This window comes from Macrotis lagotis, chromosome 2 (assembly GCF_037893015.1).
Source record: "Macrotis lagotis isolate mMagLag1 chromosome 2, bilby.v1.9.chrom.fasta, whole genome shotgun sequence".
Taxonomy (NCBI): Eukaryota; Metazoa; Chordata; class Mammalia; order Peramelemorphia; family Peramelidae; genus Macrotis; species Macrotis lagotis.
Window position 1 is genome coordinate 255,267,327 of NC_133659.1, and position 24,151 is coordinate 255,291,477.

The 24,151-nt window shown below is 40.3% G+C and overlaps 1 protein-coding gene across 1 annotated transcript; it reads left to right on the top strand.

Annotated features, from left to right (window-relative positions):
- The first annotated feature begins 11,886 nt into the window (after window positions 1-11,886).
- Window positions 11,887-21,005, top strand: LOC141511630 (keratin, type II cuticular Hb5). Its single transcript, XM_074220748.1, has 9 exons — window positions 11,887-12,347; window positions 14,197-14,405; window positions 15,750-15,810; window positions 15,948-16,043; window positions 16,833-16,997; window positions 17,408-17,533; window positions 18,608-18,828; window positions 19,288-19,319; window positions 19,928-21,005. Exons 1-9 carry the CDS (start codon window positions 11,922-11,924, stop codon window positions 20,119-20,121), a joined length of 1,530 nt encoding a protein of 509 aa, XP_074076849.1. The 5' UTR covers window positions 11,887-11,921; the 3' UTR covers window positions 20,122-21,005.
- Window positions 21,006-24,151: the final 3,146 nt, after the last annotated feature.

A 24,151-nucleotide genomic window follows, 5' to 3' on the forward strand; every position in this document is an offset into this window, starting at 1 on the left:
TTACCTTCTCTTTCAGTGCTGCTGGACGTCTAAGTTGAGAAATGCAAAGATAAAACTCAAACCGAGCCTATTGTGAAAAACCTTACTACCATATTAGACACAGTTCTGGAAACTGGCTTGGCAGCGATTATTAAATTTTCAGTATTTATACTTCAGAAATCAACAATCAGTGCAAATGAGGGCTTGCTTTATTGTTCCATTGATTGTCTAGAGCAGGGATAGGTCTTCCATTTTTGTGTAATACTGTATAAAGAACAACAATAAGTTTTTCTTTGATCTTGAAGAAGACCCTGTCATCAAGGAAGTGATGTTATGACACATGCACATAATTTGGATTTAAGTGAGGGTGTGTTTTGCAAAAAACACCATTCTCACTATTTCTTCCAGAACTCTTTTGAGTCCAATAGCGTAATATAATAGGAACAAGACAACTAGTATTGACCTGGATACAATGGAGGACCTTAGTTTTTTAATATAGATGTCTTTTCCAAATCACCAAGGTACTCCAGAAGTTTAGGGCATTTGGACTTAGAAACATTCAAGAGCATAGAATGCATTTTACACTTTTAAATAAAATTTTATTGTACTTTATAATGTAAAAAAAATTCTTAACTCTTGGGGGTACCAAGAACAGGGTGCAGACTGAACTTTGCCTGGGGTCTGAAGTTTGCTGACCTTGAGTCAGAAAACAGTAATAATGCAGATTAAACTTAATTGATAAATGTATGTGTGTTCTGACTGCTCCAGCAACAGGCTATTCCATATCTCGCTCCCTTTCCTCAGGCTTCCCTATTCCCTGGGACACAGCAATGTTTAAATTAAATCAATTAATCTCCCTACAATGTCCTCTAACTGTTCAAGTGAAAAAGTCAATCAATGTGTCAAACTTCATTGTTACTTTATTTTAAGAAATTGCCACAACTCCCCCAATCTTCAGCCATCACCAGCATGATCAGCCAGCCACCATCAACTTTTAGACAAGAGCTTCCCCCATCAAAAAATTTCTATCACTGAAGGCTCAGATAGCATTTATTTTTAGCAATAAAGTATTTTTAATTAAGCTATGTACTTTGGAAGACATCATTATACACTTAATTGACTACAGTATAATGTTAACAAAACTTTTAACTATACTGGAAAATCAAAAGAGTGCAAGTTACTTTATTACAATATTTGATTTATTGTAGCAGTCTGGAATCAAATCCACAATATCTTCCAGGTATACCTGTAATAATGGCAAATATATATACATATATATAGCCAGGAATTTTGGCCTTGGAATCAAGAGGACCTGAGTTCAAATGGGACCTCAGACACTTACCAGCTGTGTGACCTTGAGCAAATCACTTCACTCCTTTTCTTTCAGTTTCCTCATCTGTAAAATGAGCTAGAGAAGGAAATGGAAAACCACTCCAGTAGCTCTGCCAAGAAAACCTTAAAAAGGGTCTTGGAGATTCAGACATGACTAAATGAAACACCAACAGCAAACAGCAACATATAGCATTTAAGTTTGCAACACACTTCACAAATATCTCATCTGACCGTCATAACCATCCTGAGAGGTTGGTACTGTTATTACTCCCATTTTACAGATGAGGAAACTAAAACAAGCAGAAATGGAATAACTTGCCCAAGGTCACAAAACTCATATGTATCTGAGGAAGAATTTAAACTTGGTTCTTCCTAATTTCAGGTCCAGTGCTCTACCATCAAGTTACAATACAAAGTAACTTTAAGAGAGCCAGAGAGAGTAACAGTTCCCAGGAGGCAAGGCAAAGATGTGAGGCAGATAAATGCTGTCAAATCTTAGTTCTGCCAACGAATGATTTGGGTCACCTTAGCTATTTAACTACTGATTTGTTCCATTTTTCTCGGCCTCAGTTTCCTCATCTGTAAAATGAAAGAGTTGAATTGCGTTATATCTAGAGTCCCTTTATTGTATTATATCTAGAGTCCCTTTCTGTAGTTCTGTGCAAGTTTTGGATTTTTTTTTTTTTTTGTTAGTTTTGAATCTTCATCTCTGAGCCTAAAGCCTTTTCTTTGTTGGAGAGAATTCTACAGGTTCCCAGGCTCCTATAATCGCAAGGCTTTGCTGCCCTCTGGTGGTCACAGCCTCTATGGCATCCACTACTGAAAAAAATGGAGAACAGGACCATGGAAACTGGACAAATTAGAGCCTAGAGAGGTCTGAGAGCTCACTAAGTTTAAATGCTGGAATAACACCAGATTCATCCCATCTCAGCAGCTCCCTACATCCGACTCTGGGATCTCAGCAGGGATATATAGATTATAGAGCCCCCACCATCCCACTTCTGGCTTTACTTCATGTCTACTACATGCTAACAACTAAGGGAGAGACAAAGCTGAATAAGACATGCTCCCTGAATTCGTGGAGATGATGGTTTTATTCACAAACAGATTCTGAAAAACATCCTAGCCACGATCCCAGATTCTGAAGAAAAGTTGAGAGGATGGTGTCTGGAGAAATAAATCCGGATTTTTAACTTTCTGACATTTCTTCTTCCTTCAAGTGACTCAACAACCCCTTTCTGAGTTTTCCTCTTTTCTCCTTTTCTCTATCTCAAAGCAGAGTTATTTTTATACTGGGAAGAGGGGAATCATTAGAGGAGATAGAAGACAGGAGCCCCAGCCTGGTGAATTCTGAGTAAGATGAAGAAGATATGATGCAAGGAACCAAAGTCAGGACCAAGAGGAGGTAGACAGAGTTCTAGCTTTTAGTGATGGAAGGAAGGAAAGAAGGAAGAAAGGGAGAGAGAAAAGGAAACAGAAAGAAAGAGGGGAAGGGAAAAAAGAAAAGAGGAAAAAAGAAAAGAGGTTGAGAGAACAAGGAAGAAAAGAAAGGAGGGAGAGAGGAAGAAAAGAGGGAGGAAGGAAGGGAAGAAGGAAGGAAGGGAGGGAGGGAGGAGAGGAGGAAGAAAAAGAAAAAAGAAAGAAAACAGCTATGTGCAGGAGGAAAAAATACAGTTAGGAGGTTCATAACCTTGCTAATTTCTAGTGCTGTGAAGTTGAACAGTGACCCCCCCCCCACAGACTCAGTTTCCTCATCTATAAAATGAGAACATTGAGTCTTCTGGGTCTACACTCTATGAGATAATGGATAAAGAATACAGAATGGGGGAAGAAGGAAAATGAGGTAGTAAGGGCAGGTTTGTTTTGTTTTTGCAAGAGGTAAATAGTGAAAGCAAAGCTGGAGAGAGGGATGGTTACAGAACGTTTCCTGTGAAATAAAGTTTAGAGGGAGAGTCATGAGGTTTAGAACTTCAAAGAAGCATGGAATTCAATACCTTCATTTTATAAATAAGAAAACTGGGGCCCAGGGAAAGGAAGTGATTTGCCTAGGGTTTCATAGATCATAAGTGAATGAGCAGGTTTCTGGACCCTCCTTCTCACCCCCACCCCCACCCCCAAATCCCAACACCAAAGGTTCTTAACTCTAAATTCCATTGCCTCTCCATGGAGGGGAAGACCTGGATTAGGGAGGTGAGTGAATGACTCAAGACAGGGAAGAGAGAGCTCCAGGGAGCAGGGGTACATTTGTTTGTTGTCCAATTTGAGGAATCACTAGGGCAGAGTTACAGTTGATTTACTCAGCCTCTTGCTTATTCCTACTGCTCTAATCATCACTGATATTCTGTAATGGCAGTGATTCAATGCTCAGTGCTGAAAGAAGCCAATAAAGCTCTGAGTAACAAAACATTTCCTACTCCAAATGGATGACACTGGCTTAGACTGATGGGTCACAAATGGAAAAAGCCCAATTGAGACTCTGGATCATAACAGGAGTTTCAGAGGGAAGGAAACAAGGTCATTCAGGCCCACTCACTTCATTTTATAAATAAGAAAATTTAGAATTAGAGACTGTGAAGTGACTTCTCAGAGATCACAGAATAACCATCTACTCAGACCCAACCTGAAAAAGAATGCCTTCTCCTACATACTCCCAAAGCTTGCTATCCTCCCTGGTAACTAAGACAGCCTATTATACTTCTGAGTATCTCACATGTAAGGAAGTTTTTCTTAATATCAAGCCTGAATTTATCTCTTTATAACAATCATCCATTGTACCTAGTTTTGTCACCAGGGGCCAGACAGAGCAAGCAAGTATTATCTTCCACATTGCCAGCCTTTCAGATACTTGAAGACAGTTGCCATGCCTCCCTCTACCCTACAAGGATCCTCTTATCCTTGCTAAACATGCTGAATTCTTTCTACATATTTTCATATACTACAGATCTGAAACTTTCTATCATCCTAGTTACTCTTCTCTAATCACTGTCTGGATGATTCTGAGAAGTAGTGTCCAAAGGTCCCCTGACTCTCTGAATTTCTTTCCAACACTTCCCTGAAGTCTTTCTGGTGGTGCTTAAATTAACTGAACTGGCATTATCATCTTCTAATGCTCTTATTGATGAGAGTCTCATTTCCTTCCTCAAACATCTTCAACTGTTCTTTACTGTATAAGAGTCAAGTTCCTCAGTCCACTATTCAAGAGCTATAATTTCAGCCTCTTTGTGACCACATTGAGGGTTTTCTTGGCATAAATACTATCATTTGCCATTCATCATTTCCTTCTCCAGCTCATCTTACAGACAAAGAAATTGAGGTAACAGGGTTAAGTGACTTGACCAGGGTCCCACAGCTAGTAAGAGTCTGAGACCAAATCTTAAGTAATAAAGATGCCCTAGTTGCCCCTTAATCTAGTCAGACTAGAGTCTACCTTTTCAGTTTCTCTCTGTGTTCTCCCTATATTTATACTATGCTCCATCTAAATTGAACTTCCCCAGTTTCAGACAGCCCTCACCAATCATTCACAGTCACATTCATACAACAAACTTCTCCCTGTTGATTTCTTTCCTGTCCTTCAAAGCTCATCTCAAATGCCACCTCCACCAAGAAACCATCATAATCCCTTCGGGTAGATGTGAGATGTCCCTCTTTGAATCCTTGAGGTCATTCTGACCTGTCCTGTACATCTATTCAAAATGTTTTTCTGTCTGTCTTGCTATATTTAAAGTCATATGGGACAAGGGCTGTCATCAGTATCTTCTTTTGGATGTTTTGACATCCATCTACTAGGAAACATTTTCAATCATTTTTAAATAATTGGAGGAATATGGTTCTATGGGCCCCATTGGAAAGGGCATTCCAGGTATTTGTAGGGTGTGCCTGAGAATATTTGAGGGCAGAAGGAGATAAATCCAAAAAGAAGATATGGGAGAAATTACTTTGGGACAAGAAGGAGAAGGCTTGAGTGTAGGAAGAGACAATTAGAGTGAGGCTGGAAAGGCCATGTCCCTCCATGACAAATTCAGAAATTTAATAGGTATTTAACGAATATTTGTTAGATTTAATTAACTTGAGATCCTGTCAGTGGAGGGCTCCCTATCTGAGACTACCCTAATACGATAATCCTATTTAAGCAGAATAAAATCAATGTATAAAGTCATATGTACTATCAGGGTATGGAATTCTCCTTTTATAAAATTTGTATCTATCCCATATCTCATACACATAAGGCACTTTAAAAATGTTCATTGAATTGGAAAAAATAAGGGAATAGGAATGGGAGAAGGACAGAAGTATCACCAGGAGAGGTTTTTTAAAAACATTTATTTATTTATTTTGAATTTTACAATTTTTCCCCTAATCTCGCTTCCCTCCCCCCACCCCCTACAAAAGGCAGTCTGTTAGTCTTTACATTGTTTCCATGGTATACATTGATCTAACTTGAATGTGATGAGAGAGAAATCATATCCTTAAGGAAGAAAAATAAAGTATAAGAGCAAAATTTCATAATAAGATAATTTTTTTAAAATGAAAATTAACAGTCTTTGGTCTTTGTTCAAACTCCACAAATCTTCCTCTGGATACAGATGGTATTCTCTATCACAGATACCACAAAATTGTGCCTAATTGTTGCACTGATGGAATGAACAAGTCCATTAAGGTTGATCATCAACCCCATGTTGCTGTTAGGGTGTACAATGTTCTTCTGATTCTGCTCATCTCCCTCAGTATCAGTTCATGCAAATCCTCCCAGGCTTCCCTGGATTTCCATCCTTCCTTCACCAGGAGAGTTTTAATCAAATAGAATGAATTAGAAAAGTCATCAACTCTCCTCTGATCTGCCTTGATAGACTTCCTGAAGGAAAGAGAAATTTCAGACTAAGCAAGAAAAAAATGACAAGGAGTAGGTTGGTGAGTGAAAATATGAAGAAAGATGTGCTAGGACTTTAGCAGAGTTTAGAAGAATACTCAAAGGTGAGAGGAGAGGAGGAGAAGATGGAGAGAGTGAGAGTGGGAGACAGTCATCTTGGAGGTCCCAGAAGAACATTTTGTGGTAAAACTTGCAGAGTGAAGCAGAGAGAAGCAGGTGAATGAAGGGGTGGGGAACTGGACAGTTGTGTAACCTTGAACATGTCATTCCTCATGTGTAAAATGGAAAGGTTGGAGTAAGTTGTCTTAAAACTCCAAGCATCATGATTCAAGCTCTAGGTCATTTGCATTGAGTTTTATATACACAGATGGTAGTTAATAAATGTTTGAGGAATGTTGCAGCAACCATATCTAATTAATGTTATAGACATGTGTGAAAAGCACCTAAAAACTGGGTTCTCTGTGTGTTACTCTACTGCATATATAATATGCATGTATATACATGTATGTGCACCTATAAAAATAAATGCATGTTTATAAATCTGTGTGTTGTATTAAGCACATGTGTGTTGTATGTTTAAATATGTCTATGAGCACACATATAAGTAAGTAAAATCCCTCTGAGTTATGGAGAAGAGGATTTTTCTGGCACCAGAAATGTGGACTTTCAGAAACAGAATTTAAGAATGATTGAACAAAGGATCATGAAAGAAACTTAGAACAACTATTTATAACTATGTATTGAAATGAATTACTACATTTCAATGTTAATCATGCAAGTTTTGTGAATTATGTTGATGTTCAAAATTGTTTTTTTAAAAAATACAATTTTAAAAATTTATAAGTATTACTCTAGATGGAATAATATTTAAAATATCCCTTTTGTGTACCTTCATGTAGACACTGACCTAGACTGCTCTCTACCTTGACTACCAATATGATCAACCTACCTGGAAGCATTTTCAATCCTTTTGAAATAATTGGAGGAATATGGTTCTACAAGCCCCATTGGAAAGGGCATTCCAGGTATATATAGGGTGTGCCTAAGAATGTTTGAGGGCAGGAGGGGACAAATCCAAAAAAGAGGATATGGGACAAATTACCTTGGGACAAGAAGAAGAAGGCTTGAGTGTAGGAGGAGACAATTAGCGTGAGGCTAGAAAGGCCATAAAGAGAAACATGGGAGTCTTTAAAGTTACCTGTTGACACAGGAGTTGGTCAAAAGATAAATCATGATGGCTCATCTAATGAGTCCAGGAAGTCTTCCTGGAAGACGTTGCCTAGTAGGACTCTTTGGAATGATGGGAATGAGACCAACACAAGAAGAGGGTATTTTGGGCACAGTGGAAGAAAGCTTAGGGAGAACAAGGGGTCAAAAAGGTTTATGGTGGAATTGGGGGGGGGGGAGGGCAAAGTGTGAAGATAATAAAGGTCTAAGAAATGTAAGGTCATCTTGGAATGTAGAAAACATAGTACAATCATCAAAAGAGACCTAACTTCATCTAACCTGATTTACAGACAGTAAAACTGACACCAGAGAAGTGACCTGCCAAGATAACATAACACAGGCAAAGACCAACAGAACAAGAGGGTTTACCTTCTTCAAGGGTGAGGTATCTGAAAAACAGAGCCTCTGGCGAGCCTGGAAGAGTCTATAAGACTCTAACTTCACTACTAGAGCAATTGAGTCCGGATGTTTATGCAATTCAGGGATTTTTCTCTTGTTCAGGAGATTTTAGGGGAAGGGAGTCTTGGAACCAGCTCAAAACAACTTTGGGGTGTTGATAGTTAACTTTTCAGTGTGAGCATTATTTACACTTTGGAAATCAGCAAATGCTATCAATCAGAATTTGATTTATCATTTTGTTGATCATCTAGACTTAAGATAATAATGGAAAGCTGTTGATGCAGATTAAACTTAAGTATATCAAGAGCATTCCCCCACCCCGAGAGCTGCTTGTTATACATTTACCTTCAAACCTCCTGACTCAGTGTCAACAGTCTGTCCCTGAATAGCCCACTCTCCCCTCCTTATTCCATCTAGAGTAATACTTTTAAATTTTTAAAATTGTGTTTTTAAAAAAAATTTTTTGAATATCAATAACTCCTTCTTCCCCTCCTTGCCCCTACTCAAACATCACTCTCATCAAAGGCACTCTATTCCCACTTACTGTATATCCTGGTGTCTCTCAGGGTCTTGAACCCTAGTTCCTTCATCACTCTAAGATCTTTCCAGGACAGGGACTTTTTCCTGCTCATTATTTTGACTCCTCTCACACACTCCCATCAAACCCCCAGCACAGAAGCACTGGGTTTTTCACCCAGGTAAAGCAATCCAAACAGGTGGGGTAGAAATCACCCCTTGAATTTCTCCTAGCTGGTCTCTCCTTCAGGATCCCTCTCTCATAGCCCCCATCACTAAGGACAGATTTTCACTTTTAAAAGTTCCAACAAGAATCAAAGAAGTTGAGAAAGAGAATTGTAAGAGAAGTGTTTAGGAGGGTGTGGCTTTTATGAACATGGGCAACCTGAGTGAAACTTTTGGGTGTCTACAAAATTCCCACCTCCTTCTTCTCTCCCCATCTGGGGCCACTCCTTACTTCCTAACTTCAAAGGTGCCCTAAATCCCACACCCCCAAGCCTGCCTCTTGCTTCCTGTCCCAAAGCAGTCAGTTAGTCAGTCAGCAGTTTGTCCCGAGTACCAAAATTTGGACACAAGGTTTGAAGAAACATGACCTTTCCTGCCTTTTCCCTGGCTATGTGTCCTGAGTCTAGAATGGCACCTCTGCTCACCATTACCCACTAGTTTCTCTGACTCCCTTCAAGACAGTTCAAATCCTACCTTCTGCAAGAGTCCCTTTCCAGTCTTTTCTCCCCTGTCCCTTCCCATAGCTAGTGCCTTCCCTCTAAGATTATCTTACATTTTCCACATCTTGAGTGTACATAGTTTTTTAGATGTGATACCCTTCATTAGATTGTGAGCTTCTTGAGGGCAGGGACTATTATTTTTAGTTAACACAGTGTATGATATATATTAAAATCTTAATAAGTGCTTGTTGATGATAAAGATGATAGAGTAAGTATAAGGAACCTTGATAAAGATCAGTGTGTACTCCTTGTCATATCTGCATCCAAGTAGATTTGACATTTATATAAATTATATGAGATTTCAAAAACACTTCACATGCATACACTTGGTCCTCTTGATGAATGACCCTCACCCCAGAGAGCACCCCATTCCCACTTCAGTTTACAGTTTACCCTGGTGTTTAACTAATAAGGTAAAAGTGCTAGATGATATGGAAAGAGCACTATTCGGAAAGTCATAGAGCATGGCTTCTAATCCCAGCTCTTTGGGTCAGTTGTTCATCTTTTCTGGACCTCAACCTATCTATAAAATGTCAAGAGGGAAATTGAAATCTCTAGAGTCCCATCCAGATCTAACACTCTCAGTCTTATTTCTAATACTTACTATGTCATGGAAGTCATGACACTAGCTATGTGTCCTTGGGCCCCTGTTTCCTTTCTCATCTATGAAATATAAGGGTTAAAAATTCTCAAAGGAGTCATGGACTCCTTTGACGTTATGATGAATCCAGTACACCCCCTTTTATAATGGTTTTAAATAAGCAAAATATCATAGTATTAAAAAGGAAACTAATATTGAAATAAAAATGCAATTTTTTTCTACCCACATTCATGGATCCCCTAAAATCTATTCACTGGGCTCCTTGGAGGTCCATAGATCCTAGGATAGGAACTCCTACACTAGATGAACTTTAAGGTCCCTTTAGCTCCAAAATCAATGATTCTAGTATTATCCCCATTTTTAAAGGTGAGGAGGACTCAGACAGATGAAGTCAATTATCCAAAGAGATTCAACAAATAATGAATACCAAAGTGACCCTTGAAGAGAACAAAGAAGCATGCTTCTTGAGGACAACATGAAGAAAAATGTGGAAAATCAGAAGAGGGCAGTGCCTTGCCTTGATTCTTCTAAAAGGTGGGAGATATATGGATTTTCTGATAAAGTCCTTCCTCCTCTTCTCCCACTGGTTATCCCCTGAATCGCTACCCAGCCACTGGTCTCCAAAGCCCACTCCTTTCTCTACCAAACACTATATTCACTCATCCCTGAGAGACAGAGACAGAAAAAGACAGGAAGAGAGAGAGAGAGAGAGAGAGAGAGAGAGAGAGAGAGAGAGAGACCCACAGACAGACAGACATAGAAAGAGAATCAGAGACAGAAATAGAGACAGACAGAGAGACAGAGAGACATAGTATACCTAGGCCCAGATAAACAGAGTTTAAGATCCTGTTGCAGGTATAAAGTTTTGAGGGCTTCAACCATGTGAACTGTCTCCCATTGTCTAGAAGAAAGAGACCATATCCTCTTCTTAGTTTCATAGAATCCCTGTACATAGTGGCTACTTAGTAAACATTAGGGCAATAACAATAATTATGCTAACAAATGGCCCAAGGACACATGAGAATATTAGGGGAAGCGCCAGGAGCTTTCAGAGCCACCTGGTACAAGAAATCTAGAGTCCCTGGGGTTGGACGAACTACAAGATGGCAGCCTCTTCATCTTCCTTTCCCTAAAGGTTCTTGGATAGATGAACAATCCCTAAACTAGAGATGGAAATGCCATCTAGATGGAATCTTTTGGAAGAGGGGAGAATTATAAGGCCTGTTTCTTTTAAGCAACTGGAGAAAGATGCCCAGAGCATGTCCTAACAGAACACAATAAATTCTTTGGTGTCCAGGGACTCGTTCTCCAACTTGTGGTTTTTCTAGGCTAACTTCTCCTTTCAGTCATTTCCCAAATGTCCTTATTAAGGATAACCAGATCTTTTGAACAGTCCAGGGGATTGGTTTGTGGGGAAAGAATTAGAAACAATTTTTTAAAAATTATCTAATGGTTCTCTTTCTTGTGACCACACATAATTTAGTAGAGGTGATTTAGGATTTTACTGGGAAAGGAAAGAGGAACTTTCTAGAATGCAGTCTACAGGTGACAAATAAATTGTCTATTTTGTCTTCTATCCTCTATAGGCATTGTGGGAGGCAGGGGATAACCAAATTGATCTCTTTGGGGATCACTCTTCCAAGCACTGAAGTAAAGGTCTGGTACCCTCTAGATTTTATGCTAAAGGACCTGTGTTTATTTCAAGGATAAGGGAGAACTGATAGAAGGCTAATGAATCTTGAATAGTGGCAGGAGATAGATGAAGCCTTCAAGGTTCAGGTCAACCCTAGAAGTTCAACTGTTAGAAACCTTGAGACACTCAACTTCTTCCATGTCCCCTGCAATTCATCTTCTGAATCCCACCCCCTGCTCCTAGTCTGTTTAGGAGCTCAGCTCAATCTCAGGGTGTGAGTTGGGGATACCTCACAGGGAGACTGTGTGAAAATTAATTACTTAATGTATGTAAACGAGCTTTGAAGATGAAAAGTGCAAACACCCAGTGTTCCTAATAACATCTTCAATACTCTTACATCGCCCCTGAGTCGCCTCTGAGCTCACCATTAAGATGAGTCTTTGGGGAGTTGCTGGCAAACTCCCCAAGCTAATAAACAAGATAAAATGCCTTTTCACTCCTTTTATGCAGCCAACCCCACCTCTGCCCACTAATAAAAGGACCCAGGTGGATCAGAGAGGATAGAAGGAATCTGAGTCCCACTCTCTTGCTGCCAGTAACCATCCATTCTCCAGTCTCCACTACTCGGACTCCACCAGCAACATGTCTTGCCGTTCCTATCGTATCAGTTCAGGATGTAGTAGTAGTATCACAAGAAACTTCAGCTCCTGCTCAGCTGTGGCCCCCAAGACCGGCAACCGCTGTTGCATCAGCGCTGCACCCTACCGTGGGGTGTCCTGCTACAGGGGCATTACTGGCTTTGGAAGCAGGAGCCTGTGTAATGTGGGGTCCTGTGGCCCCCGAATCTCCATGGGAGGCTACCGTTCTATGGGCTGCAGCCGCAGCTTTGGCTATCGCTCCGGGGGAGTGTGTGGGCCCAGCCCACCCTGCATCACCACCGTGTCTGTCAACGAGAGTCTCCTGACCCCCCTCAACCTGGAGATCGACCCCAACGCCCAATGTGTGAAGCATGAGGAGAAGGAGCAGATCAAATGTCTCAACAGCAAGTTTGCCGCCTTCATCGACAAGGTCAGTGTCGCCTCCTAGCCCCTTTGGAACCAGGATAGGAAATATAGACCCTTTTGTAGAAGGGGCCTCAGGTCATCTCATCCATTCTCTTTATTTTCTAGATGAAAGTGGCAGCTTAAAGAAATAGTAGAGCTAGAATTTGAAACATGTACCCTGGATATACTCTAAATCACTGCCCCACTCTGTGATGGGTTGCACCATACTGCCTCCCATCTTTCATGCAGAGTTGAGCCCTGTACAATAATCTAGAAGCTCTCTCTCTCTCTCTCTCTCTCTCTCTCTCTCTCTCTCTCTCTCTCTCTCTCTCTCTCTCTCTGTTTCTGTCTCTATCTCTGTCTCTCTCTGTCTCTGTCTCTGTCTCTTTCTGTCTCTGTCTCTGTCTCTCTCTTCCTCTCTATGTACACACACACACACACACACACACACACACACACACACATGGTTTTCTAGGAACTCCAAATCTCGTGGAGAAAATGATGAGACACACCTAGAAAGCAGAAAACACTAACAATATCTCAAATTGCCATAGCACTTAAATTTTTTAAAATATAGGTCTTGGAGGTGGTAACTAGATGGCACAGAGGAGAGGCCACTGGCCCTGGAATCAGGTGGACCTGAATTCAAATCCAGTCTCAGACATTTAATAATTGCCTAGCTGTATGACCTTGGGCAAGGCATTAACACTTTTGTCATAATATATATACATATATATATGCATATATATATATATATATGTGTGTGTGTGTGTGTGTGTGTGTCTTGGTCCTTATCCCATCCAATACTCACAGTAGCCCAATGAGATAAGAAGAATAGATATTACTATCTCTATTCTAAAGATAAAGAAGCTGAGAATCTGCATGCATGGGTTAGAAAATGATTAATAGCTTTTCATATATTTAGAACTGGAAGATATAGTAGAAGTAAGACAGTACCACACCATCATTTTATAAATAAGGGAAAAGATATCAAGAGAGACAACAAATAGTCCAAAATCATGGAGATAACTGAAGAGCAAAGATTTAAGCCCTTCTGACTTAGGTCCTTTGATTCCAAATACAGTGTCAGAGGTGGAAATACTTTTTTCTACAAAGATCAAACCACTATCCTCTAACTTGCTAATTTTAGGTCTAGCCTTGTCTCTCAAGTAAAAATTCTTCCTGTTTTCTGGGGGATGCCTTTCTACCTTTGATCAGAAGGATGGAAAACTAAATTTTGCTAAATTATTCAGTGACCAGAAGCAGAAAGGAGGCTAGGAAGAGTCAAATGATGAGCTACTTTTCTTCTTGGTGGCAATCTGGATGCCACTTCTGCAGTAGTGACCCTAACAGTCTCACTAATAATAAGATGAAATGTCCAATGATTTAACAGACATTTCTTAAAATTCTACTGTGTTGGGGAGGCTAGGTGGCGCAGTGGATAAAGCACAGGCCTTGGAGTCAGGAGTACCTGGGTTTAAATCTGGTCTCAGACACTTAATAATGACCTAGCTGTGTGGCCTTGGGCAAGCCACTTAACCCCATTTGCCTTGCAAAAACCTAAAAAACAAAAAACAAACAAAAAAAAAGATTCCACTGTGTTTGATGATGCTCTGTAAGAATATTTAAAGGCACCTGATAATATCAGTCCAGAGGAATCTTCTCATGTATAGATTCTTCAATTGACTCCAACCAGGTAGGAGCCTGTCCTACCTGCAGTGGAAACTTCTCTTTTGTATTTTCCTTCTCAAGAAAACATAGGGCAGTTAGGGAACAACTTTACACTGTGGCAAGGAAGTGTGTGTGGTCCATTCTCCTTTGGTCAGTGGCTGACTCCGGGCTTTCCCATGATCTTTCTCTACTTTGTGTTGCAGGTTCGGTTCTTGGAGCAGCAGAACAAGCTTCTGGAGACCAAATGGAACTTCTACCAGAACCAGAGATGCTGCCAGAGCAACATGGAGCCCCTGTTTAATGGTTACATAGAAACCCTCAAGCGGGAGCTGGAGTGTGTGGAGGCTGACAGTGGGCGTCTGTCTTCTGAGCTCAATCACATACAGGAGGTGCTGGAGGGCTACAAGAAGAAGTGAGTATTAGGAGGAGAGGGAGACGAGAGTCCCCTCAGGAGGTGACTCTGAAGCTTGACATTTTTTTTTGACAACTTGACTTAGAGGGGTCAGCAAGGAACCTGTTGAGGGGAAGGAGGTTCATTGTGTGAGCAATCTTGGACCATGTAGACCTTAGCTGCAATTTTACCTCAATTACATGAGAAAATATGGGCACATGGCTTGTTTCATGACTGGAGTCAACAAAAGAGTAATGCAGTATATGGAACTAATTTTAGCAGAGGTAAGGTTAGAATTTTACTAAGGATTAATTTTCTAAAGACCCACAGAGTTCAATAGTTAGTGACTTTCCCAAGTCAATTTTATGGAAAAAAATCTCCCAATCCTTCTATGTATAGAGGGGGATTCCCCATGGTATGGTTTGTCTCAAGCATTGGGTAATACAAAACCTATTTCTATATGGTTCTTAAGTTCCATGGCTGACATCCCTTCTTCTGGAGAAGTATGAACTTTCCAATGTATTGAGATTCCTGTAATTGAGTTTGTATTTCCTAAGCCTAGCTCTCTTTGGCAGCTACCAAGAAAAATAGGAACCTTGGTGTCAACAGAGAATCCAGCCTGAAGTGGATCATAGAATTATAGATTTAAAACTAGAAGGTTACTAAGAGAAGATGGGTCCAACCTTTCATTTTATAGATGAGTAAACTGAGACTTTAAGAGATTAAGTGACTTATCCAACTAGTCATTTAACCTCTTATTTACAGCTACTAAGTATAAGTGTAAGAGACTTATACAACTAGGAAGTATCAGAAGTGGGATTTGAATCCCTGTCTGATTATACCACACTGTCTTTTCATATTCCTCTACCAATGCATATCAGCACCTGTCCAATTTGGGGGAAAGGAAAAGGAAGGCAATAAGCATTTATTAGGCACCAACTATATATCAAACACTGTACTAAATGCTTTACAAATAGGATGTCATTTAGTTACAGTTGAGGAAATTGAGGCAGATAGCACTTAAAGGACTTGTCCAGGGTTCCACAGCTAGCAGCTATCTGAGACCACAATCGAATTCAGAATTTTAGAAAATTGTCTGGGGTCTTTAGATATTAAATAATTTTCCAGGACTACATAGCTACCAAGAGTCCCAGGTGGGATTTGAACTTAGGTCTCCCTGGCTATCAGACAGGAGCACAACTTATCATTCCAAACTGAGCATTTGCAGAGCATCCATAGATGTAGGACTGAACATTAAAGAGAGCCAGGTAGTAGTGTGAGAAGGAGCTTTAATTTTGGGGTTATGAGGCTTAGGTCAAAACATGGGCCACTCCTCAGTTTTTGATCTTGTCTCCCTATGCCCAGGTACGAAGAGGAGGTGGCCCTCAGGGCCACTGCTGAGAATGAATTTGTGGTGCTAAAGAAGGTGAGTGGACCAAGGGACATGACAAATACACCAGTCCTACTGGCAGCCTCTTTAGGGTTGAACCCATGAACCCAAAGGGCTTCTATGGGAGGTCTGCCATCCCATGCTTCTATTCTCCCTTTCCTCCCCATTTTCAGGATGTGGACTGTGCCTACTTGCGGAAATCTGACCTGGAAGCCAATGTTGAGACCCTGATAGAGGAGATCAACTTCTTGAAATCCCTGTATGAGGAGGTGAGAGGCATGGGAAGGGAGCTGGTCAGTCAGTCCTGGGCTTGTGGGGGAGTCAGTTGTTAGAGGGTAGATGGGTGTCCTTGTGCATGTGAGAGGATGCTGGAACATGGCTAAGTGAATGCAAGTCATAATGGTCATGAGCCTGTGAACACAACCTTCTACACATCCCTTTGCTTCTCTATGCTTATGAATGTGAGTCTAGTAGATCAGTGATTTCATCTAGTGTCAGAAACTCCCAAGGAAGGATGTAACCTCTACCAATATGGGTGGCTGACACCTGATCTGTAATGTAGAGTTTTGGAAAGTTAGGTCCTAGGGTCAGTATGTATCAGTCAGGACTTGAATCCAGATCTTTCTGGTTTTGAGAACATTATTACATGATAAATATCATTTCAAGCAAGACATAGGTAGTATATATTTACATGTGTGACTAGGTATGTGTATGTATGTATGTATGTATATAATATATATATATATATATATATATATATATATATATATATGCCTGTATCTTTCTCTATTTTTAGTCCATGTGAGTACATGAGTCTGGTTGTTTAGCCCTCTGTGTGTGTGTGTGTTTGTGTGTGTGTGTGCATGGCTGGATGAATGTGACTGGCTATATGTGAAGATACATATCTGTACACATGTGTTTATATACATGTTTGTATATAAGTACATGTGTAGAACAGATGTGACTCAAGTCCCTGACTGGTCCCTGGGGAGAGTTTTCTTCTGTGCTCTAGAGGTGAGAGGGACTGACCTGAATGTATTGGTTGTTGATCCCCACAGGAGATCCGGGTCCTCCAATCACAAATCTCAGACACTTCAGTCATTGTCAAGATGGACAATAGCCGTGACCTGAACATGGACTGCATAGTGGCTGAGATCAAGGCTCAATATGATGACATTGCTAGCCGCAGTCGGGCAGAGGCTGAATCTTGGTACCGAACTAAGGTATGTCAATGGCTTCAGATACTTGAGCCTATGTCAGATGTGTGCAGGGAGGGATGGTGGTATAATAGCTCACTTTTCTACACTACTTTAAAGGCTAAAGAGAAGAAGAAGAAAGTGAAAGTTGCCCAAAGCTTGGAATAACTTTAGTTGAAGGTTCAGAAGTGAGAGAAGTTTAATTGGAGGACACAGGTATAAGGTTTACCTGGTCAAGTGATAGGTGCAAGTGATGGAGAGGAGGAAGCAAAATCAGATGGTGACAGTGGGTAGAAAGGTCTTGAAATCCAAAATAAAGAATATGACATGACTGGAAGTGATAAGATTCATCTAGGGTTCTGAGCAGGAGAATTACAAGTGTCCCTGTCCCTGACAGTAGGAATGGTTTCTTTAATCATTTCCATCTTCTCCTGCAGTGTGAGGAAATGAAAGCCACTGTGATTCGTCATGGGGAGAGCCTTCGAAGGACCAAGGAGGAGATGAATGAGCTGAACCGCATTATTCAGAGGCTGACAGCTGAGATTGAGAACGCCAAGTGCCAGGTACCAATGATAAGGGGGACTAATACAAATGCCCCCTTCTCCTTCTTTCTCTTCCAAAGCCAATGACATATATAGACTTTTCCTAATCCAACTTCAATATATCTATGTGGGAAGCCTCAGGTTTGAATTTCCTCAGGACTCATTTTCTAAATGGGGAAAAGCAGAGGGTTCCTAAGAAACTTAACAATGTCACACATTATGGAGGGGTTGGACAAAAATGAGATTGTTGTCATTGATTTTCACTGACCCTTGAGATGGGAGAACAGACTCAGCTCTGGGGGAATATAGAAGTTGGAGACCCCCATAAATTCATATATGAAAAATTCAGAAACTATCTCTAATCACTTCAGAAGAAGAGATTATGGTGAATTACACAGAACTTTGTTATGTGAAATTATGACAAACTGCCAAGAGTAATTTTGAAATACTACCCTGAAGAGTTATAAAATGAGAGTCAACCAGCTATATGACCTTGGTCATGTAACCTTTCTTTCCTCATCTTTAAGATGAAGTACTGGACTACATGATCTCTAAAAGTCTCTTAGGAAGGAAAGAAACAACTATGCAGTAAATGATCACATCATTTACAACTAAATCTCATTTAATCCTATTAGTTGATGTTGATGCTATTGTTAGCCCCATTTTATGGTTGAGGAAACCCGAGGTAGACAGTACTTGAGTGACTTGTCTAGGGTCACACAACTAGTAAGTATCTGAGACCAGATTTGAACTCAAGTCTTCTTGACTTCAGACTTAACAGTCTATACATGGTGATAGATAGCAATATTTATCTCTAAATCCTATAATCTTTCATTACTGTGGGGTCTGACAGAAGCCCTAGTGGGATAAAAATTAGATAAAGGTATAACTTGTAGGAAAACAATCAAGAAACCAAGACCCACTTACTTCCTATTTTCTCCCCCATTTCTCTCAGTCCCTTCTGAGCTAATTATCCCAGTTCATATCCTTCTCCTTCCAGAAACCCTCCACCATTTTTTCTTTCCTGTATCTTGTGATGTGACCAAGAGATATTTTCTCATTCTTCTCTCTGTTCTGTACTCTTTCCCACCATAGCGCTGTAAACTAGAGGCTGCAGTGGCAGAGGCTGAGCAGCAGGGTGAAACTGCCCTCAGTGATGCCAAGTGCAAGTTGGCCGAGCTGGAGGGTGCCCTGCAGAAGGCCAAACAAGACATGGCGTGTCTGCTGAAGGAATACCAGGAGGTCATGAACTCCAAACTGGGACTGGATATTGAGATTGCCACCTACAAAAGGCTGTTGGAGGGAGAGGAACACAGGTGAGATCAGCCAGAGACATGTGAAAGAGATGTAGAATATAAAAAGGATGAAAATATTATGCAACTATATCTCTGACCATTGCAGTGGAAAAGTTCAATGTTACAGATGAAGAATTTTCTAATGTGAAATTTTGGGAGGCATGGCCTACCAAGAGTGATTATGGAATATGGAGGAAAACCAGGTTGCTTACAGGTCATTGAACTTACAATCAGCAGACATCTCTGCTAATTCTAAACACAATAGGTCCAACTACAAGAGAAATTTTGATTAAACAGGAGATAAAACTTGAATAGAGACTTTAGGTTTTGGAAATTCAAGAAAAATAACCCTTCACCAAAGGGTTCAGCATGCAGAGTCACTCCCTCTCTCCCTATAAATGCCTTATGATGACATCATGACCATAGGAAGGTAGCTAAGATGTGTAGGACTAACCTTTCTCCCTTTTCCTTTCTCCATAGACTATGTGAAGGTGTGGGCTCTGTGAATGTCTGTAAGTATCCTTCACCCAAACCCTTTGATGACATGACTTGTAGGGCAAAGTTGGTGTTCCCAATTTCAAAGTCTGGGTCTACACAATTCTACACAGTTCAGTGGGTCTCCAATTATGTGTTCTGAAGGGTTCTTGGGAGGTCCCAGGAGAAGAGGGTAGATTGCAGGAAGTAAAGCTACAGCGAACAACTTTCTGATGATGGCAGCAGTGCAAATTATGAGAACAAAGGAAGATACTCACCACTTCTTCCCACTGCCTTCCTATGCTCAATCAATTCTGATACTAATAAAAGCAGTTTTAGGTCACTGGATCCCTGAGTTAGAAGTCCTGTTTCCTAATGCAGTTAATTAGCTATGTGAGTGATATTGGGGAAATCACCTTATTGCTTTGGATCTTAGTTTTCCCATCTATAAAATGAGGCATTGTACAAGATGATTTCCAAAGTCCAATCCAGTTCTTAAATTCTATGAACCATGTGACTATGTGACATCTATTTGGTGATGGCTGATTATATGACATACTCTGAAGATTGGGGGGGAGGCTGTAATGGGGAAATATGTGAAATCAGTCAATTCAGTCCCTTCACATCTCTATTTTTTATTCTACAGGTGTCAGCAGTTCCAGGGGTGGGGTGACCTGTGGTGGTCTCACCTGCAGCACCACCTCAGGGCTCCAGATTACCTCAAGTCATTCTGCCTCTGGGGGTAGCTACACAGTGATGGCACCTGATTCCTGTGCCCCCTGCCAGCCCCGCTCCTTCGGCTTCAGTTGTGGGAGCAGTCGGTCTGTCCGCTTTGCATAGAGAACTGGGACCTCATGAAAAAAGCACATTCCCACCCTCCCAACTTCCTGCCACAGAACTGAAGATGAATGGAATGTCTGTGTTACTGCTTCCTTGAGACTGCATTCCTGTATACTAACCCTTCTCCTCTCTCTTCCAAGTTACATTCTGTGAAATCTCCTTTTCCATCCTACCACTTGGCTCCCATTTTAGGGAACTAATTTCCAGGTCTCCATTTGACTTCCATTTAAGGACTCATTTCTAACTACCTTAATCCTCCGTTAAATCCTACTCATCATAGTATTGTCATCTTTGTATTACTCATCTCACTTCTACCATCACCCTCTAGATACCATCAATTATCCCCTAGTGGCAGTTCAACCTGGGAAATTTACCCATCTCTCTGGATAGAGTTTGGTTGAGGCTTACAAACATGACTCCCTTAGCCTGGAAATCTAATGGAAATATAAACACAATTCCAATACCTCGCCTCTCCTGGCTAGGAAACTAGGGAGTTAAATTATCCAGGGCTGTCTCTTTCAGGAAGCGATTGACTGTTTTTGTGTGGTTTTGTCTAGGATTGTTTTCTTTTTTCCGGGTTACCCAGTTCTGGTTAACCTCCTGATGAGGTTTTTGCAATTGCAAAACTGATTTTAGCATAGAATTCCTTCTACCTGTAGCCCTTTGGTAAGAGGACTTCACATAAGTCTTACACCTTTATGCATTTCAAAGAAAACTGTATGGATGCTTCAGATCTCCTCCCATTGTGTACAAAAGGTGTTTTACTAATGGAATGAAATAGGGTGGAGAATAAGGTTAGGCCACTTCTTGTATATCCCTCTTTGTTGTAAATGTCTATGGGTGCCTTGCCTTCTGGTTGTCTCATTCTGTATTTCAATAAACTATTGCAGCGTTTCAGAGGTGTGTATTTGTACAAATGAGGTGGGTGTCCTGAGGGACATGAACATGTCAAGACCGAGCATGATGTGGTAGTACATGCTTAGAATTTCTTCTGCTGGGGAGGTAAAGGCTGGTAGATCATTCTAGTCCAAGAGTTCTGAGATTCAGGAAGGTGAAAGCTGCCTGGGTATCCAACTAAGTCTAGTAAGAATATGATGAGTCCTCCAGGATATAGGACCAACTGGTTGCCTAGGGAAAGGGAAAACAACCCAAATGGGAAAAACAGGGAAGGTTAAAGCTTCTGCACTAATCAATATTGGGATCAAGCCCATGAGTGACTCCTGCAGTTCCAGCTTAGACAAGATAGGAAAACTCCGCCTCAAAAATAAAATTATATAAAAAGGTAAGAAACATGTCAAAACAGTTCACCATGTCAATAACATCTCACCTCCATGCCTCCATCTTGCTATTGCTCAATTCTCACCAAATTCTATACATCCTTTCTCTGCAATGTTTGTCTCTTCACTACACCCTTTCCTCTTCATCTCTATAATGCTCACCCTAGCCTAGTCCTTTATCAGTTCACTGCTGGAGGAGAGCAAGACCCTCACCACCACCTTCCCTATTCCTAGTCTTTTCCCCCACTACTCCATCCACTACTACAGAGCAATAAATATTAGTATACCATGAAGACTGCCTGAGCAAAACACATCTCTTTAGTTTCTTATATCAAAGTCAAACTTCCCTGCTAAAGCTTTAAGGACTTTCCAAATATAGTTCTGTCTTGATCATTTAACTCTTCTTAGCCCAGATTCCCTAATCCTGGAAACCACTCTATCCAGGCACAACTACTTATCATGTCTCTAAGATTTTCCTTTGGCCATTTTTTTCTGTTAAAATCCTCCCCTTCCCTTCTGCTGATATATATCTCATAGGTCTGTTTCTCAATCCAACTTCATATTCCTGTTTCCTTGATGAGAGTACCACAGTTCTATTTTCCCTCCTTCAGCTCTGTCTGAGCACTAGTTCTATATTTATCTTTTCTTCTACCTCTGAGTCTAGACTGAGTGTCAGTCTTCTCCATCCAAAATGGGAGATCCCTCAAGGGCAATTTGCATCACTCCATAGTACTTAGAACATGGGTATAAGTGATTTAGCTAGATGGCACAGTATATAGAGGATAAGGCTGGAGTCAGGACAACCTAAGTTCAAATCTAGCCTCAGATACTTACTAGCTGTGTGCCCCTAGGAACATCAATTCTTCTGACTCTGTTTCTTCATCTGAAAAATAAATAGCGCCTACCTCTGTGGTTGTTATAAGGATAAATGAGATATTTGTAAAGTACTTCACACAGTACCCTGAGTAGAGTAGACTGTTACCGTTATTATTATTATTATTATTATTATTATTATTATATCCAAAGAATGTTTAATTGGTTCTCAACAGAAATGTCAGATATGTTAAGAGCTGTGCTCTGCTCTACAGTTTTTCACCACAACTGTTCTGTTCCTTAAAGATAGCAACATTTTCCAGGCAATCTGCTTCATCTGCTTTCTTCTCCCCACTACTATCTCTTACCTCAAGACTCAAATAAAGCATCAGTTTCTGCAAGAGATCTTTCCAAGTCCACTCAAAAGCTAGTGCCTTCCTATCTGAGAATACCCTTCATCTACTTTGTATTTCATCTAGACTCACATGTATACATGTCTCCTCTAATAGAACACAAATGTCTTTTCTTTATGTTTTTTCTTTGTGTCATCAGCTCTCTTCACGGTGATGATACATAGCAAAGAGCTGAACAAATGTTTATTGATGGGTCCATAGATGGGTCCAGGTTCCTTTGCCTCAAAGACAGAAGGTGAAACCCATTCTGGTGAACCTGAACCTTAGTCCCTAGGGTTGTTGCCTTGCTTGAGAGGGTTCGGAAACTGACCCCAAATGAAACCTGTTTTTTTTTAAAAGATGGGAATGGAATGTTGGACTGAGTGAACCTCTCACAATTCTGTGAAGATGGACAAATCACCTCTCTTCTCTGGGACCTAGTTTCCTCATCTTTTAAAATGAAATTAATTGGATTAAATAATCACTAAAACTTCAGTTCAAAGATTCTTAAATTTTCACATTATAATAATCTGCATGCTGAGATTGGGGTTAGGATGGTCCAAGTTCAAAATCTGCCTCTGATCCTGGTTAGCTATATTTCCCTGGGAAGATCATTGAATGTCTCTGGACTTCAGTTTCCTTTCCTATAAAATGAAATGTTTAGACTAGCTGATCTCTAAGGTCTTTTCTAATTCAAATCTATGATCCTATGATGTTGTGTGAGTTCCAAGTTCTTACCAGATTTCCATCCCCTCCCTATTTTTCTGGTCTTCAATAATCTAATAAATCTAATAAATAAATCTAATAAATTTCAATGACAATCCAGTCAACTTTCAACCTCAGAATATTTGTTATTTCAAGTTCCCATTTTCCCATGACATTGCAAAATTGCCCAGAGGCAATTCCAGTGTTCTAGAGTGGAAAATGAAGTTAGTAAACTAAGAATGAGAAGGTCTAGATTCTAGATTTTGGTCCTAGCTGTGAATTTCAGATGACTATGTGATTCTGGGCAAATCAGTTGACTTACCTGAGCCTCAGCTTCTTCATTCATAAAATAAAGGCTCCAGATTAGATAATCTTCCCTTTAAGCTCTATGATTATAAATTTACAAATAGTAGCTAAGATTTATGTAGCACTTTAGGGTTTATATTGGTCCTCCCAAAAACCCCAGGAAGTAGTTGCTATTATTATTTTTATTTTACAGAGATTTATTTTACTGAGGTTGAGAGAAATTAAGATTTGCTCAGGGTGACACAGTTGCTAAGTGTCAGAATCTGGATTCATATTCAGGTCTTTGTGACTCCAAGTTCAATGCTCAATCTGCTATACCAGTTAGTTACCTCTATATTTATCTTAAGTAGTTGGTAAAACTCTGCTTTGGTCAAGCACAGGTAAATCTTATTGGGAAACATTGTGCCCTGCATTCCAAAGCCCAAAAGACAGAATTGGGGGTCATCTGCTATTTGGTTGTCTTTTTTTTTAAAGCCCATCCTTTGTTGCCTAGATGAGGCTGTTGTATGTCTCCAGTTGTTTTCCAATAATTACACC